Here is a 20,918-nt window from a genome sequence, read left to right as displayed (position 1 = left end):
ATGAAGGTGGGCAAGCCATACATATTGTGAGAAGAATCTTGATCTCGAGTAGAGTGGAAACGGACCAAAGACATCAATTGTTCTGAACCCGATGTCTAGTGCAAGGGGTGAAATGTAATGTGATCATCGACAGTGGCAGCCAAGAGAACATCATTAGCGACACTGCGGCTAAGAGGTTTGGGTTGGTGATTGAAGCGCATCTTAGTCCGTATAGTGTGGGGTGGATCAAGAATGTAGGAGAGATGAAGGTCACTCAAAGATGTAGGGTACCCCTTGAGATAGGAGAGTACCAAGATGAGGTTTATTGTGACATTATGGAGATGGATGCTTGCCACCTATTGTTGGGACGTCCGTGGCAATTTGATAGGGATGCTACCCATGCCAGAAGAAAGAACACCTATCAGTTTGTGAAGGATGGGGTTCGTTATATGCTCACACCTCTTGTAGGGGAGTCCAAGTCCAAGGAGAAATCTACTTTGATCGTTTGCCCAACTCACAAGGCGTTTATTAACGAGTGTGAGGAAATTCAAACGGTCTATGTGGTGATGGTGAAATCTAGTACACCGTCGGAAAGGGTAGATACCGAAGGTGAAGAAGTTCCGGAAGAAGTGGGAAATTTGCTTAATGAGTTCCGTGATGTGTTTCCGGAGGAGTTACCATATGGACTACCACCCCTACGGGAAATCCAACACCATATCGATCTTATGCCGGGAGCTAGTTTGCCTAGTCTTCCTCACTACCGGATGAGTACCAAGGAGAGTGAAGTGATGAAGGAGAAAGTGGAAGAGTTGATAAGAATGGGCTATGTTAGAGAGAGCATGAGTCCATGTGCGGTGCCGGCTTTGTTGACGCCCAAGAAAGATGGTTCGTGGAGAATGTGTGTGGATAGCCGAGCCATCAACAAGATCACTATTCGGTACAAGTTTCCGATTCCCCGACTTGACGACATGTTAGACCAATTGGGTGGGTCCAAGGTCTTTTCGAAGATTGATTTGAGGAGTGGGTACCACCAAATTCGGATCAAGGCGGGAGATGAATGGAAGACGGCGTTTACGACGCGTGATGGATTGTATGAGTGGCTAGTGATGCCATTCGGGATGACCAATGCACCGAGCACTTTCATGAGATTGATGAACCAAGTTTTGCGTCCGGTGATTGGGAAGTTTGTAGTGGTTTACTTCGATGATATCATCATCCATAGTAAGACGTTGGAAGAGCATGTGGGGCACTTGAGGGCTGTATTAGCCTTACTCCGGGAGAATCAACTCTTTGCCAATACTAAGAAGTGTGACTTTGTGATGGAGAGTTTGGTGTTTCTCGGGTATGTGGTCAGTGGGAATGGAATCCGGGTTGATGAAGAGAAAGTTAGAGCTATTCGGGAATGGCCGACTCCGAAGACCGTTGGGGATATTAGAAGCTTCCATGAGTTGGCTACTTTCTATAGACGGTTCATCCGGAATTTCAGCGCTATTGTGGCTCCTATGACCGAGTGTTTGAAGAAGGGTAGAGGCTTCAAGTGGGGAGATGAACAAGAGAGCAGTTTTGCCTTGATAAAGGAAAAACTAAGCACCGCTCCGGTTTTAGCGTTTCTAGATTTTGATAAGCTCTTCGAAGTTGAGTGTGATGCGAGTGGAGTAGGAGTTGGGGGAGTATTGATGCAAGAGAGGAGGCCCATTGCGTATTTTAGTGAGAAGTTGTGTGACTCAAGACAAAAGTGGGCCACCTATGACAAGGAGTTCTATGCGGCAGTGCGAGCTCTCAAGACGTGGGAGCACTATCTCATTGAGAAGGAGTTCATGTTGTACACCGACCACCAAGCCCTCAAGTACTTGGGAAGTCAAAAGCAAATCCGAAGCTCCATGCATGCTAGATGGTCCGCTTTTGTGGACAAGTTCCCTTATAAGCTTCTCCACAAAGCGGGTCAACAAAACAAAGTAGCGGATGCTTTGAGCCAAAGGGTAGCACTCTTCAAAACAATAGTATTGGAGTTAGTAGACTTTGAGCACATCAAGGGGGAGTACTTTGACGATCCGGACTTTAGGAGCGAGTGGGAGAAGTGTAGGAACGGAGCCGGGGGAGGCGAATATCAGTTGGTGGATGGGTTCCTTATGAGGGGAAGTCAGTTGTGTCTTCTGAACACGTCCATTCGAGAACGGGTGATCCGGGAACTACATGGAGGGGTGTTAGGAAGCCACTTTGGTAGAGATAAGACCTTGGACGCGGTTAGCTCCCATTACTTTTGGCCTAGGATGAGGAGAGACGTGGTGTATATCATGGAGCGATGTGAGGTTTGCCAAACCTCCAAGGGGTATGCTACAAACGCCAGATTACGTATGCACTTGCCGATTCGGGAAACTATTTGGGAGGACCTTTCAATGGATTTTGTGTTGGGGCTACCGAGGACTCAGCGTGGTATGGACTCTATCTTCGTGGTAGTGGATAGGTTCTCGAAGATGGCTCATTTCATCCCGTGTCGGAAGACTAATGATGCCACCGCTATTGCTAAGATTTTCTTCCGTGAGGTGGTGAGACTACATGGGGTTCCGAAGAGCATAGTGTCAGATAGGGATACCAAGTTTGTTAGCCACTTTTGGTGGACTCTTTGGGCTATCCTTGGGACCACTTTGAAGTTTAGTACCACGGCTCACCCACAAACGGATGGGCAAACCGAACCGGTAAATCGGACCTTGGGAAACCTATTAAGAAGCAAGTGTCGGGACAAACCCAAGATGTGGGATTATGTGCTTGCCCAAGCCGAGTTTGCCTACAACTCTGCCGTGAGTTCCACCATCGAGAAGTCACCTTTCGAGGTGGTGTACACCAAAGCACCGAACCATTTGCTTGATTTGAGTGAGGTTCCAAAGGGGGAGAAGAAGAGTGTAGCGGCACACAATTTAGCCAATGACTACAGTCAAATGCACCAAGAAGTTCGGCATAGCATTGAAGGAAAAAATAGTAAGACCAAAGCCAAGGTTGATGAACACCGGAGAGATGTGCGGTTTGAGGTGGGGGATGAGGTGATGGTGTACTTGGGAAAAGAGCGACTCATGCATGCTACTAATAGCAAATTGAGGCCGAGGAAGTATGGCCCCTACCGGATCACCAAGAAGATTAGTGCCAATGCCTACCAACTAACCCTTCCTAATTGGCTTGGGAAGATGTCTTCTTCTTTTAATGTGCAGGACCTTAGCTTGTGGAAGCCGGAGGGAATGTTGCCAACCAAGGCATCGGAAGTGGAGTCCGACTCTTTCAAAGAAGGGGAGAATGATGAGGGCATCCCTTCCTTAAGGCCGAGCCCGGAGCCAAGAGACGAGAACAACGAGAGCCGAGGTAACCAGCCCAGTACGTGGGGCGTGCTCACCAAGGCGCGGGGTGTGAAGGACCCAGTTTCCGAAGAATTTCCCAGAAGCTCAAGAGCGCGGGGCGTACCTCTAAACGTGCGGGGCGTGGATTGGGCAGCCGAGAAGAAACCAAACCAGGAGGTCAATTACGCGGAGCGTAGTCTCAAGGACGCCACGCGTGAAGATCATCAACAATGTTCTCCAAGATCAGAGGCTCCAATATGCGGGGCGTGACTCCAGGAACGCCACGCGTAAATTCCTCCTCGAAGACTCTCCAGGTTCAGGAGCTAAGTTACGCGGGGCGTACCAAGGTCCACGCGAGGCGTATCCTGCCTGAAGGATACTTCTTCCCCAAGTTCTCACCATTGAGGACCATTTTCTGCCCCAATTGAAATTACTGTTTTTCCACTACTACTATTTACCTATACTACCCTTGATGTTCTCTTTCCTAATATGACCCTATCCTTAAAGCTAACCTAGAAACCCTACTTTGGACTTTATGATAATTTACATTATTATTTGGGAGAGTATATAAACTCTTTTGTTTGTAATGTGAACCAACTTTTATGAAATTTATCTCAAAGCCTCCATTGGAGCTCAAGGTTCATCCTTGTTTGGGTTTATTCAACCTTCAAGTTTAGCTTGAAAAGATTGCATTCTTTGGGAGTTTACGATTAAAACTCTCAATCGATTTCACTCTACATCAATATATCACTAGTCACGAATCAATTACACTGAAACACACTAAAAGGAGATAGAATGATTTGATATGGAGAGAGAGAGAGGGGACTGGTGTGTGCTCACGACGCAAAAGAGAGGAAGAGAAAAAACTATTTCTTTCTATATCAGTTAGGTTAATTAATGATTAATCTCTTATAGTTTTAGCTAAAATATATTTGTTTATATACTTAAGCTTATGGGTCAATCCAAATCCATTAATTTTGACCCGTTTTATATTTATGGACAATATTTAGACGATACCAAATTTTTATATATATGTGTCATAGTAACAATAATGTTGAATAGTTATTTAAATATTTAAATTAGAAGCGAAAGATTTTTATTCAGAATAATACTTCAAATGAACTTCGATTAAAAATGATTTCTTAAATAGTGCAGAGTTAAAATTGTAAAGAAATCGGGCGAAGTTTGTCCGACTTTATTACAAAGTGTGGAACCTAAACTTCTAAACTTGGATTATGTTTCTTACGAGAGAAGTCAAATGAATTTTATCCGATTTCAAATTGTAAAAAAGTCAGATGAATTTCATCCGATTTCTTTGTAATTAATAATATTCTTTATTTTTTTCAAAAAAAAAAAAATATTTTTATAATTTTGAAATCGGATAAAGTTTTTCTGATTACACTGTGTGCTATTTGAAAAGAATAATGCCCTTTGCAGCTTTATTATGAATAAAAATTCAAGTCAATAAGATTAATGATAAAAAAAAGCATTTTCTTGTATCGATAATATGAGAAGGTATAGCCTAGGTGCTTCTATCAATTCACTTAGCACTTGTCGTTTTTGTTGGATTTAGACAAACATATAAGAGCATCTTCAATAGAGGATGTCCAAAATAGTACCAGCTGATATGGTATTGAGTTTGACAACTTTTAAAGGTTGCCTACTTGATGGTGGGTGCCAAAAAAAATTACCAAAAGGTTGTCAATTTTTGGCAACATTGCTTTAGAGTTGCCAAACATTTTTTAATATAAAAAAATTGATTTAATTGAATACTATTGGTTCACATTTTTGATGATTTTCTCATTTATAATGAAATAAATTATATATTAAGTAATGATTTGTGGGGTCATTGTGTCACCTTTTAAAGTTGCTTACTATTGGAGCATTTTTAAATAAAAGTTGCCAAGAATGATGTGGATTATTTTTGATGTCAGAATGATGTGGATTATTAAATTAATAAAATATTATATTTTAATATAATGTGTTAATTTTTTACACTCTTTGAAGCAACCTCTATTGGAGATGCTCTAACTAACTAGAAAATATAAAAGAAAAGTAACTAAAAAGAAAATATTAAAAAAGTAACCAAAAAGAAAATATATATATAAAAAAGGTAGTATTAATGAAAAGAAGAGAACTGCGGAAGTAGTCATCTTCCGACAATCTCTTCTCTAATTCCTTATTTTCACCGTATAATAAAGGTTGTTTTTTTAAAAAGAATTCTTTTATAGTATTATTATTAGGAAATTATTACGAACACATATTTATTGAAAAGTTTATAAATAGAGATCTATAGTATATTGTTTATAAAATTCAATATTTTAAATTACACTATTAAATTTTGATGGCAACAAAAATCAAATGCCTTACTATTCAAACATACGTTATTAATTTTATTTTTATCACATTAACATATTTAAGAGATTAATTAGCTGTGAATATTTAATTTATTTAAAAGAGTATTAATTTTTTTTTGAAAAAGAATGTTACTCATTTTAATTGTGTTTAAATATTAGTATATCTTTATATATTTTGAAATAAAGTTTTATAATTTCTTTATAATATATATAAACAAACATGTTGTAAAACGGTTAAGAATAAATTTTTTAATGCAAATAAAATGAGTACCATTCTATTAATCGAGTTAACTTTATAATTAATTTATTTTATCAGAAGTTTAATGTGATAAAAAAATTTAAAGGACTTGTGTATTAAAAAAATAAGAAGTGGAATCTAATAAAATCAAAATGATTAAATAATCTTGCATCTTTTTTCTTTTGAGAAAAAAATCTTTGCATTTTTTTTTCCAAAAATCACATTTGTCCATTAAGTAAAAATTAATTAAGATTTAGTTGAGTAGTTAAAAACTTAAGTTGTTTAGACTAAATTTCGAATTCAAATCCTAACCCAAAAAGTTTTAATTAGAGTAGGTTCTACAGTCTCGGATCGAAAAATAATACAAACTTTTAAAAAAATTAATATGTATATTTATGTTAATCTATTATTTAATAAGATAAAAAAGTAAACATATGTTTGACAAAATAGTTATTAGCTGATTATATTAACTGTTAGCTGATTACTTTATTGGTAATTGATTTGACTAGCTAATTATATAAATTTGTTTGGTAAGAGCAAGTTTACTAGTTCTAACATAGTTTGTTACAAGGATGTGCCACGTAGGCATTAACAATACCTTCAATAAAAACAGTCCACTATATCTTCAAAGTTACCGTTTATAATAATAATAAAAAATTACAAAATATAATATATATATATATATATATATATATATATATATCTGAGTAGAGAGAAGAATGACAGTAATTATTTGCCTTTATAAAGTGAACTGAGATGCCACGATTTGTAATTGCACTACACGCTCCAATTGTGGAGCCTCAGCATGCTGCGTGAAGTAAAATTCCTTCCATGCGTCAATCTATTTCAAATCCCATTAGGTGTTACTACTGTAAGTAACTTCCTTCCTCTGGTAACATCAAAGTGACACCATCTTTAATGGTTGGGTGTTACAAACAACAAGCTTGTAACACTCACTAAACATGCTCTAAGAGCTATTCGGATAAATGACAAATAAAAACATGATAAAACATTTATTTAGAATTAAAAGATAATAATTAGGTTTAAATATCATTTAAACTAATAGAAAAAACTTATAAAAGTAGTTTTTCAAACATCTCTTTACCTTTGATTCAAATTTTTAGATTTATATTATAATGGGAAGTCAACACATATTCGATTTCAAAGCACTAACCGTCGCCATCTCTGGACTATGAAATTCCGATGATTTGCCCACAAACCTGTCCTAAATAAATCGTAAACAATTAAAAAAAATATGAAATAGGTGGAGCTGATATTTTCCTTATTATATAAAAATAAACACCACTTTTTATTCCATAAAAAGGAAAAAAAGGAAACTCGTATTAAGAAGCGCTTTCCCTCTATATTTCCTTTCCTCCCTTCTTTACAATAGCTCTAGCTACCCTTCTCTCTCCTTCCTTTCTTCTCATTATATATGGAACGATTCATTTTCATTTTCCATATCCAACAGCTTACCCAAAACCCCAAACTCACTTAAATATTATTACATCCAGATATTCATTAATACACACAGATTTTTCCCCCATTTTTGGTTTATTATTATTAATTTCTCTCTTAACGCTTAAAATCCAGAAAAAAAAGTAACAGCAATGGCGTCGACGGAGACGAAGATGAACCCTTGGGCTTGGTTCTTGAGGTTTTCGTTACTACTGTTTCTCGCCGTCTACAAAACGACTGCGTTTGGGGAAATCGCAACGCCGCCGCCGCAGAAGCACAGAAACGCCTATGCGACGATGATGTACATGGGAACGCCGAGAGACTATGAGTTTTATATTGCTATACGTGTCATGATCAGATCGCTTGCTAAGCTTCAAGTGGACGCTGATCTCGTCGTCATTGCCTCCGTCGACGTTCCACAACGTTGGGTTCATGCTCTGTAAGTCTTCAAAAATAAAATATCTTCCCCTTTTGCTAATGTGCGCTCTGAAACCCCCACCCCCCGCGTATTTTAGTTACCTTGGGTTTTGCGCTTTGGCGTGAAACTGGTCAGGCATTTTATTATTATTATTACAATAATAATAATAACCGGCCACTTTTCAAAAATAATAACCGGCCAGTTTTATCTAATTGGTCCCTATCATCCGTCAAGAATAATGTATATTTTTATGCTAATTTTGTCACTTTATTAAAAAATAAAAAAATTAAATTAGTATAAAAGGCACATTGGAACTTAGCTGTAGTGTGATATCATAATATATATTTCTTATTATATCCGTACTGTATTTTTTAGGTAAAATCATATGTTTGATTGGTGGGTTTGAGCCTTAGGAAATTAAGGCAATGGTGTTCTTTTTGATTGCTTCTTATTTTGCCTTATGGAGTTTGATTTTGGACTTTCCACTTTGATTACAATTGAAGTGGAAGGCTTATTTGGAATCCAATTTTAATTTTATTTTATATGGATATCCCGTAAGTGGGTCAAAGTATATCCTTATCAAGAAAAAGAGACGAATCTATGTCCTAAACATAAGCAATTTAAACTTTAAAGAGTTTTCTTTCTTTATTCCAAGGAGGATATTTCTGTCATTTAAGGATTTTTTCTCTTTTTCTATTGCCACCTTAGATTCCTAATGCATCTCGTTACGTTGTTAGGATGTTGCATTCTCCTAGCAAATCTCCTAATCCACATTTCTAAATAAAAAAGAAGTGGAATAAGAGTCAATTTTGCACTTAACTTTATTGACTATGATAAATTTTACTATTACAAGTACAAAAAAGTCATGATAAAAACTCTGTTTTCAACTTTGCCCTCTTAAGATATTTTGTGAAAAAATTTATACGGGGGATGAGGTTTTTGGGAGACATTTTACTATGCACCGGGATCACCGTTGGTCCCTCTACTTTGATGATAGTTACATTAGCAGTTGGATTAATGTGACATTATCTGAGTGGATTGGATTAATATCGTCCTGTCCCATTGTAAAATTTTTCATCTTTTGAGTAAAAATTTATTTCTAAGGTTATCAATTTTATGCCTATTTAACAAAAAAATTTGAATAGGCAGTGTGGTGCATTTTATCAAGTTGCTTCTAATTGTGTAATAGAGTAAACATTCTAGACGGTTTGATAGTTTTTTAGTGATTAACTTAGGCGGTGTTTCATTTGTTAAAGTTGAAAATTAAGTGTTGAAGCTAAAAACAGTTCTTAGCAACTAAGCAGGATAGAAATAGCCATTAATTGCTTCAAGCTGCTAGATCAAACGCCCTATTAATTTCATAGGCAAGTGGCTAAAAATCTTCTTTGCCAGCAGGGAAACAGCTATGATTATAAAGTTCATTCCGACCAAACCAACAGCTAGGACATGAAAAATTGATCATTCATCAGGACTGTTAGGAAGATCTTTACTAGTTGACAAGTTCTTGCTAGGAAGCCACTTGGGTTTACTGGTCAGAAGTCAGCTTACTATATGTCGTTTAGTGTCAAAAGTCCTTTCCATGTGCCAAGAAAGACACATTTAATTCTAAAGTTATAATCTTTATCATCCAAGAAAAATTGCTTGCTATTTTATCTGTAATTTCTTCATATGGGTAACTGAAAGATATGCTTTTTTATTGGTTTAGGGAGCAAGAAGATGGTGCAAAGGTAGTAAGAGTGGAAAATGTGAATAATCCATACAAGAATCAACCCCATTTCGATAGGAGATTTAGGTTGACATTGAACAAACTCTATGCTTGGAACCTTGTTGATTATGACAGAGTGGTTATGCTTGATGCTGATAACCTCTTCCTTCGAAAATCCGATGAGTTGTTTCAATGTGGAGACTTCTGTGCAGTCTTTATTAACCCTTGCGTCTTCCATACGGGTCTCTTCGTTTTACAGGTAATTTCCATCCCTGAATTTCTGACCATTTTGCTTCCATATTGGAGAAGGGAGTATTGATCTTATGAGATTGTTGTTGCAGCCATCAAAAGTGGTGTTCAAAGATATGCTTCATCAATTGGAAGTAGGAAAAGATAATCCAGATGGTGCAGACCAGGGTTTTATTGGTGGATACTTTCCTGATTTGCTTGACAAGCCTATGTTTCATCCTCCTGCAAATGGGACTAAACTTGCAGGATCTTACAGGCTTCCTTTAGGATACCAAATGGATGCTACTTATTTTTGTAAGTGTTTTTAACCAAGAATGTCATCAAATTCACCCTTCAACTTCACTTTCAGGCTCGAAAATGAACTTTGGGAATCGAAAACGACACCGTTAACTCGTGCTAGTTTCTAGCACTGGCATGTGTTACTTTGAACTGATTTAACAAAAACTACTTAGTTAAAGTACCCAAAATTCATTTTAGGCCAAATTTGTTGTTTAAGAGCAACATTTGTGTAGCTTTTGTCGTCTCTAACTTTGCGTTTCCTTTTTGCTTGCTTCAGATCTCAGGTTGAGATGGAACGTACCGTGTGGGCCGAATAGTGTGATTACATTCCCTGGTGCACCATGGCTGAAACCATGGTACTGGTGGTCATATCCTGTTCTACCTCTAGGCCTTCAATGGCACGAGCAACGTCGTCAAAATCTCGGGTAATTGAACAAGCTCTTTCTTATTTATGCATTTCAATAACAACTTTGATGGTAAAACCATGTACTTTGCTCACATTTAATCCTTGTTGATATTTAGCCCCTTGTTAATGGTATCATCTTAAGAGCATCTTCAATGCATAAGTACTAAACAATTCTCCGACAATGTCGATCGTTGGAGATGCCCTTATATCAACAATAATCAAAGAACATGTTTTGATAAGTACAAGGACTTAAAAATATGATTATGCTATGCCACAACTTTGAAGTTGCACAAACATTGTAACACTAACACAACTTCCTTTTGCTTGAGCAGATATGCAGCAGAGATGCCAATGGTATTCATTCAGTCCATAATATACATCGGTATAATCGCAATCACACGTCTCGCTAGGCCGAGCATCTCCAAGCTTTGCTACAGACAAACAGAAAACAACATTTCCTTAGTACAAGGTGGTCTGAAATTGGTAGCAATATGGTCAATCCTAGGAGCCTATATACTTCCCTTCTTCATCATACCATGTACAGTGTACCCAATAGTGGGGTGGGCATTATACTTGCTTGGTGCTTTCGCTCTCTGCTCGATAGCAATCAACGCGTTTATGTTGCCAATGTTACATGTTTTGACTCCATGGATGGGAATATTTGGTGTTCTTCTTGTAATGGCATGCCCATGGTATCCAGATGGAGTTGTTCGAGCATTGTCGGTTTTCCTCTACGCCTTCTTCTGTTCTCCGTTTGTGTGGACTTCGATAGTTAAGGTTATGAGTTGCCTACAAGTTTCACTTGAAAGGGAACTTTTCTTCCCTAGATTAGGAGAGTCTTCACCTCCTTCTGGATTCAATAAGTTGTACTAAGGGATGGATGGATGGATGGATGTAGATATATGAAAGTATTGGGTTAACTTTTGGAAGGATATATAGTTGAAGGGTACAAAGGGAGTTTGTTTTTGTGTTCAAACTTCCTTGTGTATCATTATGATTATACCAAAGAGAGGATATTAAAAAATTGCATATTGGATTAATTATATTAACCTGGTAGGTTATAATCTTAATTAGTGTATTTCTTTGCCTCTTGGCTTGATTATTTTTGTAATTGAATCTTTTGTAAATATGTTTAATGCTCTTTAATACTACCATTGTCTTCCTTCACTTTTATACATCCATGTTCCATATCAACTTGAAGGTCATTAAATTTCATTAATTAAGTTTAAAAAATAATATGGTAATAACACTAGAGAGTTATGCTATATCCATGGATGTCAAAATTGCACTTGTTAAAGAACCAAAAAAACAGAGTCAAGGATTAAAAGTTCAGTCAGGTTAAAAAAAAATGAAAATGATATTTTTATTCACATTTTATAAAATGCTACACTATTATATACTAATAATTATATTTCTTTAATATCAATTCATAATATTTTGAATATTTTAAGATATCAATTAATAAATTTAAGGGTTAGGCCATGCTTACTTTGTTTTTGACAAAATAAGGCTTACTTTATAAAAAACAAAGTAAGCATAGCCTAACCCTAAATTTAATATGATAAAATTTAAAATTTAGTAAAATTCAACATATATAAAAATTGAAAAAGATGTAAAGATAAATGGAGTAAACGAGTCATGACCCATTTTATGGCCCATCTGTAACCTGGTCAGATTAGGATTAGGGTTAGGGTTTGAGTTTTATTCTAGTTATAAATAGATAGCTGAGGAGTCTAAAACACTAAGACTGAGTAATAAGAAAAGAAAAGAGACTCTCTCTCTCCTACGCGCCCTCCTCTCCCTCTTTGTCTTCTAGTTATATTCTTAGTTCGTGAAATAACAGAGATTACTCTTTTGGTGTGGTAACCTCCTAGATCGGTGATACGGAGCCAAGGTCAATTACTTCCGCTGCTATTCAACGGATCTGCACTACAAGAAGTAAGTCTAAATCTGTTGATTTACTTATTGATAGATCCGGGTTCACTACCCGTCCTTTAGAGATTAGAGAAATTCATTAGGCTTCTCCTTTTGAAAGAGATATATGTTTTAAATTAAATAGTTATTATTTTTATTAATATTTTATAACATAAATATAGTAAAATATTAGGATATATATTATATAATTTAACTTATATTATATGATTTATTATACTTTTAAATTTTATTGGTATGTAATTAAAGTTTAAATAGTAATATATTGAGAAACTAAAATAATTTTTTTATGATGTTTATGTAAATATAAAATTAAATAAAAAGTTTAATACTAAGTAATATTTTAATTATCTAATTTATGATATAATTGTTAAATGATTAATAATATCATAAGTAAAATAGTTGTGCCATCGAGAGCATTAATGTTTACAATTGAAGGATCTAAAGTTTGAATCTCAATTCTCTTAAAATTTAATTTTTTAACTGGAACTGGGTTAACCTTTCATGGTTAACCTGACCAATTCAAACAGTTCAAACAACTTTTCAAAGATTAAAAATTCGAACTACCTCCATTCTAGAACTGTGATTTGTTTCATTCGAATCAGGTTAAACTGATTGGTCCGATTCGGTTTTTAGAAGCAAAATAATCATAGAAAACACCCAATAGATTCTGTGTTAAATTATTATTTCAGAATTTAGAATTGTTACGGGGTAGGGATTATTCATTCCCGTGGGAATTCGTCCCGACAAAGATGAGAATTTTTGAAAAAAACAATAATCTTAGCAGAGCGGGAGTGAAGATATTTTTTTTTTATCTCTGAAGGAGGATAGAAATGGGAATGTCCTCCTTATCTCGTGGGAACCCCAATTTTGTGGTAATCCCAAAAAATACTAATATATATATATATATTCTTTAAATATTAATATTACTTTTTATGCATAATAAATCTAATACATATTGTTTACATTTAATTTAAATGTTGGCTTGTTATAGATATTTTTATTTATTAATTTGAAGTTTTATTTTATATAAATATAATTTTTAATTAATATTTAAAAAATAAAATAAAATCTCTAGGACATTAGCATTCCAATGCGGATCTCCGTGGAACAAGGAAGAGGATTTTTTTTTATTAATCTATGGTGATAAAATGGAGATTCTCTAAAATATTTCAGGACTGGAAAATTATTTCCCGCCCCATTATTTTTAAGGAAATTTACACAGAAATTCGGTTTTAAAAAATTATTTAAAATTATTTAAAATAGTAATTTAAATTATCCTAAATTAAAATAATTATTTTTAATGTTTTTAAGGACTCCTGTTTGTTTGTTTTTTTTTTTTTTCTGAAGAAAGGGACTCGTGTTTTTAAATTGGGGGTTCAGAACATATATTTTAGGTTTTAAGATTTATGAATTATAGTCTTAAAATTTGTAAATTAGAATATAAAAATATACTTTATTTATAATATATTAAAATATTGAGATATTTAGAATTAATTTTTTTAAATAATTTTATAACTGATTATAAATTTTTTATGTAGATTTTTTTTCTTACAATCTTACAAAAAATTATGAGATTTTGTTAGTTTGAAATCACTTGGCATCAGTACCAATGTCCAAAAATCCACGCCAACTGACCCAAATTTTAAATTTGGGCTGGGTTTATGCTATGGATAATTTGGGGTGAATTAAGCCCAATCACCTAGCTTAATATCCTAGGACTGTCAATTAGTTAGGGATTCCCATCCCCATTGGAGACCCGGTCCATTGGGGACGGAAAATCCCCATTTGGGATCTCATAGAACAGAGATAGTTTTTATTTTGTCCCCGACAGTCGGAAATGGTTATAAGTGTCCCATTCCCGTCCCCGAATATCCCCAACGAGGATCCCCGATTAAATACTTGAAGATAAAGAAAATAAATTAAAAAATATATATGTGATTTAGATAAACTAAAAAAATAAACTAAAAAAGATTGAGTTGTAATGTGATTTGTTTAAAACGGGATATATTCTGAAAATATATTAAGATAGATTAAGTAAGAGCTCTAACTAGGTTGGTTTAAAATTAAAACGGAACATATTAGGAGTAGAAATTATAAAATCAAAAAATTAAAAGCTAATAAGTAATGCATATATCGGGGGATGGGGATTCCCGCGGGGATGAGGATCTTGGATAATCAAAACCTTAGAAATCTTGAAAAAAATAAAGAAATTAAAAACTTAAATGGATATGGGGATTCCTCACGGACGGGAATGGTAGCCAAATTATCCCAATATGTTATTCGGAGATGAAAATGGAAAAGCCCCGATAAACCAGTAGTCGACTGGGCCGGCTCTAGCCCAAGGGCAGCGCCTAGGGCCTCACATTTGGTGAGGCCTCCATTTTTTTTTCTTTTTAATAAATGATGCCTTCTGTTTCTAATTACAAGAACATGTTTTTTTCTTTTTAACCAATTAATGATTTTTTTGTATATTAATTTTTATAAATAAAAGATTTATATCCATTACTTTCGCTTGCTCTCAAATTCTACTCATTTTTTTCTCTTACCAAGACACCTGTACTGATAAAAGAAACAATAGTAACACACTTTCCTGTAAAAACTCTCTCATGATTTTCTTAAATTTTTTACATGATCTTGTTAAAATTTTGTTATTTAACCACTTATCTATTATTTAATCACATTTGACCCCTAAACTATCTCAATTGGTAAAAATTTACCCAATTTTGATGAAGAGCTTACAAAATCCTCATCCCTCTGATATATAATGATATTTTGACATATAGACTTGACAAATCACATGTCTTATAGTTTATTTTGACACAGATTTTCTTATGAGAAAATAATTAATTAGATTAAAACAATAAAAATAAATAAAAATAAATCTCTAAACTAAAATTTATCAAGTCTTATTTGTCAAAATATCATTACGTGCTAATAGAATACAGTTCTATTAAGTCTCCATCCAAATTGAGTGAAATTTCACCAATTGTGATGAGTTAGAGGTCAAATGACAAAATTTTGGATAGCTTGAGGGTCAAATGACAAAAAAATTAGATAAATCGAGGGTCAAATAGTGGTTTATACTTCTTATATTTCTTATATTTCTCTCCACAAAATCTTACGATTAGGTCTGAGTTCAACCGTCTAAGGTTAATTTTTATAAATTAGTACTTTGTTGTATGCTTGCCGCTCTCATGACTGGTGAGAAGAAACTTGATTTTACGCACACAAAAATAAGAAGAATAATAATTTCTTAAAACTGAGTTATTATTATTTGATTTTGATTATTAAAATTAATATATGATTTGAATTGTTTTTTAGTATTTATTATTTTTAAAATTAAATTAAATTTAGACGCGAAAGAAAATACAAATATTGCTTAGGGCCTCTAAAATGCTAGAGACGGCCCTGGTGGTCGAGGATGGTTAATGCAATCCCCGTCCTGCCCCACTCCATTTACAACCCTAAATATCCCGATAGGTTGGGTAATTATCAAATATTTACCAACAATTGTTGTTTTGTTTTAATTTTGAGCATAAAGTTTTAATTGGAATAGCATCTATCTAAAAAGGTGCATGACGAGTTTCGAACTGAGAAATTGGACAAACTATATATAAAAAAATCATTTTAAAAAATTATTTTAGTTTTAAAAAAAATCTTAAAAAGAAGAAAACATATATACAAAACAACAAAAAATAACAAAATCACCATTGCTGCAGATAGAGTCACTTTTACTTGTTAATCTCACATGATCGAATTTGTTGGATATTGATTTTACTGTTTTTTTAAGATCGCGAGTAAATAAACGTTTCGGTGAAATGTGTTTTATTTTATCTCTTATAATATAGCTTCTTTCAATTAAGCAATGCAACTTCCATTATTTTCATATATTATTTTTAGGGTTTCTTTATCTCATAATCCGCCTAATTTAAGGAATATGGATTCATCAAAATGACAATCTGTAAATCGTGCACTAAACATATCTCGTGTTAATGGCTCAAGATATTTAATTATTGAGGGAGATTCATATCCAACACAAATTTTTAGTCGCCTTTGAGGACCTACCTTAGAACTGGAGTAATAGGAATGTATACTACACAACCAAAGACTCTTAGATGAAAAATATTGGGCTCATGACCAAAAGCTAATTATAATGAGGAGTACTCATGATAACTTGTTGGTCTAATGCATTTAAGTAATAGTCTAGCAATTAATTGCAAAAATTTAATAAATAATTATGCTAGACCATTTTGTGTATGAACACAAGTTGCACGATGTTCAACACTTATCTTGGGTGACATACAATGATCATGAAATTTTTGGATGTAAATTCACCAGAATTTTCAAGACAATTTATCTTAATTGAATAATTCGGAAATAAATGTTATAAAAATTTAATACTTTATTCTCTACTTTGTATTAATATGATTGAATTGAAGCAAATCTTACTCTAAACCAAAAGCTTACATATTCACATATTTCGCTCCTTATAGCCTTTTTCAATAAAAGTCTTTCTGTTGAGCTTACAACTTCTTTATAGGTCTGAGAATTAGTCTCTACCACATAGATTAGAAAATATGCTCGAAAAGATTTTTCCATCCTTGCTCTTTTACTTCTTATAGGCTCTACATCTTCCTCAACTCCAACCTCAACTTCTTGTTGAAGGTCTTGACTGTTTTTATCAATAGTCTCTAGAGCTCATTTGTGTCTCGAACCACTCTCGTTTTTCTTGTGTGGAAACACGTTTTTCAAAGAATGAGACATTCTTTGGCTCCATGATGGCGTTCTTATGAATCTCAAGATTCTTAGATTCATACACAAGAAATCAATGTGCATTACTATAAAGCGCAAAGCTAATGAAAATACAATCCACCATCTTTGGAACTATTTTCATTATTTTTTTGCAACGGAGCCATTACTTTAGCAAGACACCCCCACATTTTCAAGTAATTACAGAAATATTTCATTCCTTTCCACAATTCATATGATGTATTGTTTAATTTCTTACGGGGCACAAATTTAAAAGGTAATTAGCTAATAAAACTGCTTCCCTCCCATATATTTTGTGGAAACACATAATTGTTTAGCATTGCGTTTATCATTTCCTTCAAGGTACGATTTTTACGTTCTGTCACTCTATTAGAATGAGAAGAGTACCGTGGTGCTACCTTGTGAATAATTCTATGTTGAGAGAAAAACTCGCTAAATGGCTCAACATATTCACCATCACCATTGCTTCTAACCGCTTTAATGTTTTTTATAAGTTTGTTTCTACTTCTTGTTTATAGACAAAAAAATCTCACTATAGCCTCGTCTTTGCTTTTAGACAAATATAAATAGCAATATTTTTGTACTATCATTAATGAAGGTAATAAAATATTTATAACCTCTTTTAGTTTGAATAAATTTTGAATCACAAATATCACTATGTATCAAATCAAGCAGTTCTGTTTTACTTTCCACCGTATGGAATGAAGACCTCATTAATTTTGTCTCAACACAAATTTCACATTTATGTTTATAGTCAATTTGGAATGAAGGGATGTGTTGTAAATTAATTAATCTTTGCAATGCGTTATAATTAACATATCCAAGTCTACCATACCATAAATTAAACAACTCAATAAAATAAATAGAAGAAACATTATTTTTATAATATTCACTGTGTTGGACATATAAGAATTTACATTGAATTCCACATCCCATTAGATACATGACCATTTCCTACATAGATTTCCCTTTAGACAAAACAAACTTTTCAGGTTCAAAAATCATGTTATGATCGCGAATGCTAATAAAGGCTTCCTAAAACCATGTTCTTTTAAATGTCGAGCACATACAAGACATTCTGCAATTTCACTTGTTTTTTTTTTCAGAAGTCACCTTTAGAATCATAGTTCTGGTCCTCTTAATCATAGATGTAGCAAACAAAATTATAAAGAGTTTCTCTCCAACCTTAGAAGTCAGTTTATAAAAGGACCCCTTATCTTGACACCGATATCCATGCACTACTACATTGGCTTGGAATCAACCATATTGACTTCTGAAACCACAGCACAAAAATTGATGTCAAACACATATTGTGAAATGGTTTCCATAACGTTCATTCCATTTGGGTTGACCTCCTTGGGTAGCCTTCAGTCAGATGATTTATGGCTCATCTTGTTATAATTAACTTTAGGAGTTCCATAACGAGAAATCACTAAACCTTAACCATTACCAAATCGAACATTCTCAGCTCCATGATACAACACATGATTTTGAAGTTAACTAGCATCAAATATCATGTGGTGTGTGAAAGCCGTATTCATATACCATGTTTAAGTCACAAAAGGGTTATATTGGGAAAGGAGCAATTTCATGCCGTGTGAGCTTAGAGTATAGAGTTGAGATTGCGAGATGTACCACGACCACCCTTCTGTGTCGTTTTCCATATTTGTTAGCAGAGTGACTATTGTCTCCACACATGTTTTTCCAAAAAGAGCTGTGTGTTTGGTATTATGATTTGTGGACTTAGTTGAGAAATTGTCCATGGGAAGATCCTTGATACTATTCAAAAGGAATTCATGAGCCACTATGCGATCATAAAGTTCATAAAAATCGACTGGATTTGATTGAACTAAAAATCGTAGTCATCATTTTTGTTTGAAGGATCAAATTTCCAACAACAGCAAGGTCATCATTTATGACCTTCATTTTTTGTAGGCTTAATACATCATTGTCTCCTGAACTTGTCCAAAAAGTTTGATTGGCCCCCTGAACTTTCAAAGTTTCCCGATAGCCTCCTGAACTTGCATAAAATGTTCAGTTAGCTTCCTAAACTTGCGCAAAATGTAATCAATTGATCACTCGGTCGCAAAAAAGTAAGTTAAATGCGGAAGATGTATTTTACAAGTCTTAAAAAAAGCAAAACGACCAAAATCGGGGTATGCAGTTCTAATATTAGAGAAGACAAGTTGTATAGTTGAGCAAGTAATAACTTCATTTTTAATTTATTTTTTAATTATGTAGTAACATTCTAAGATGCGTAGAATACATTTCCCGCATTTAACTTACTTTGTTGCAATCGAGTGATCAATTGATTACATTTTATGCAAGTTCAGTGGGCTAACTAAATATTTTATACAAGTTTAGGGGGCTATCGGGACACTTTGAAAGTTCAAGGGGCCAATGAATATTTTTGGACAAGTTCAGGGGGCAAATGATGTATTAAGCTTTTTTTTTTTATAAATAGGCATGAATAAAGAGATCATTACTACTAAGCCGGCAGTATTAAACTCTTTTGTGAATTTTAAAGGATTGAATATTTAAATTACATATACACTTAATGGAGTGAAAGAGTGTAAATGGATCTTATTATATTATATTTTTTTTTTCAATTTAAACTGATATATATATTTGACTAAACATGTCTTAAATTTTGAGATCCTTACAATTTTGAAACCTTGTGCAAAAGGGTCCCTTACAGACCCTCATCTACCCCTGCTCCTAAGCTATTGGAGTTCAATTGTCAACTATGGTTAATAGTTGTCCCAAATTGTTCCATGACTCTTTCCAGAGCGTGCTATACCAAACAAGCAGAATTCAAATTGTTAATTATTAGCTAATATCGGAGTTAGGGAAATATGGAATTTAAACTCAGGACCTCTTTCATTAAAACATACCTCTTAACCAACTCAACCATTTTAAAATATTAAAATTACACTACAAACACGATAATATAAACTAAAGTTAGAGGGGATATCAAATACCAAACTGATACTAGCCAAGGATAGAGCCGACAACCAGAAGCAGGAGGGGCACAAAGCCCCCCGACCCCTGGGCTGGCTCTACACTTGGCTGAGAGGTAGAATTGTTATAGGGTTGATTGTGTTGATTTGGAATAGGATGATGAGTTGTGTATATCAAATTTACCCGCTTAGTTTCCAAGAAGGATCAAATTTACTCACATCTAATAGAAAATTTGAACGAAGTGGTTCAATAACTATTTGACTGTCATATTAAATCTTCCAAACAAGTTATTTTATAAACTAAAGCAATATCGCATTTTTGGTAGGTTGTTACCTATAGTATGTTACAAAGTGAAATCGAAGTGAGGATTTTAATCGTAAATCCACAAAGATATTTCTTCTCAAGCCTTTGCTTGAAGGAGTTAATCCCACATAGATGAACAAAGCTCTCTAATGAAGACTAGTTTAATTCAATTCATAAAAATTATGGTTCATTATAAAAAGAAAGGGTTATATACTTCCATTTAGGTTAGGTAAAAATACCAACATATCCCCAATAGGGGTAGGATGGAGTAATTGGGGTAAATGGAAATAAGGCAAATAGAGCTAATGGCAGAATAATAATTCGTTGTGATGACAAAACAGTATATAAGTTGATGGCAGCCCTTGTCCCCCCCAGATCAACTTGGCGAAGAAGGCATCTCCATGAACCCACACATCATGCCATATAACTCACACGGCATGTGAGGCCAGTTCTGGAATCTCGCAGGCATTTCACCTTTTCCTCCGTATGAGCTCCACACGTTGAGCATGATTGGCACGCTGAGTGACACAACAT

General features: G+C 34.3%; 1 protein-coding gene across 1 annotated transcript; it reads left to right on the top strand.

The window, feature by feature from the left end:
- Positions 1-7,249: 7,249 nt before the first annotated feature.
- LOC136210521 (putative glucuronosyltransferase PGSIP8) lies at positions 7,250-11,582 on the top strand. Its single transcript, XM_066001807.1, has 5 exons — positions 7,250-7,797; positions 9,482-9,740; positions 9,823-10,024; positions 10,287-10,434; positions 10,748-11,582. Exons 1-5 carry the CDS (start codon positions 7,511-7,513, stop codon positions 11,286-11,288), a joined length of 1,437 nt encoding a protein of 478 aa, XP_065857879.1. The 5' UTR covers positions 7,250-7,510; the 3' UTR covers positions 11,289-11,582.
- Positions 11,583-20,918: the final 9,336 nt, after the last annotated feature.

The sequence above is a fragment of the Euphorbia lathyris genome, chromosome 1 (assembly GCF_963576675.1).
Source record: "Euphorbia lathyris chromosome 1, ddEupLath1.1, whole genome shotgun sequence".
Lineage (NCBI taxonomy): Eukaryota > Viridiplantae > Streptophyta > Magnoliopsida > Malpighiales > Euphorbiaceae > Euphorbia > Euphorbia lathyris.
The sequence above is the reverse complement of the archived record's forward strand: the minus strand, read 5'-3'. Positions and strand labels throughout refer to the sequence as shown.

Excerpts from the sequence above, each read along its gene's own strand:
- LOC136210521 (XM_066001807.1), top strand. The coding sequence starts at position 7,511 with ATGGCGTCGACGGAGACGAAGATGAACCCTTGGGCTTGGTTCTTGAGG. Across the intron at positions 7,798-9,481 it reads CAACGTTGGGTTCATGCTCT|GGAGCAAGAAGATGGTGCAA; the intron begins GTAAGTCTTCAA and ends TTATTGGTTTAG. Across the intron at positions 9,741-9,822 it reads CGGGTCTCTTCGTTTTACAG|CCATCAAAAGTGGTGTTCAA; the intron begins GTAATTTCCATC and ends TTGTTGTTGCAG.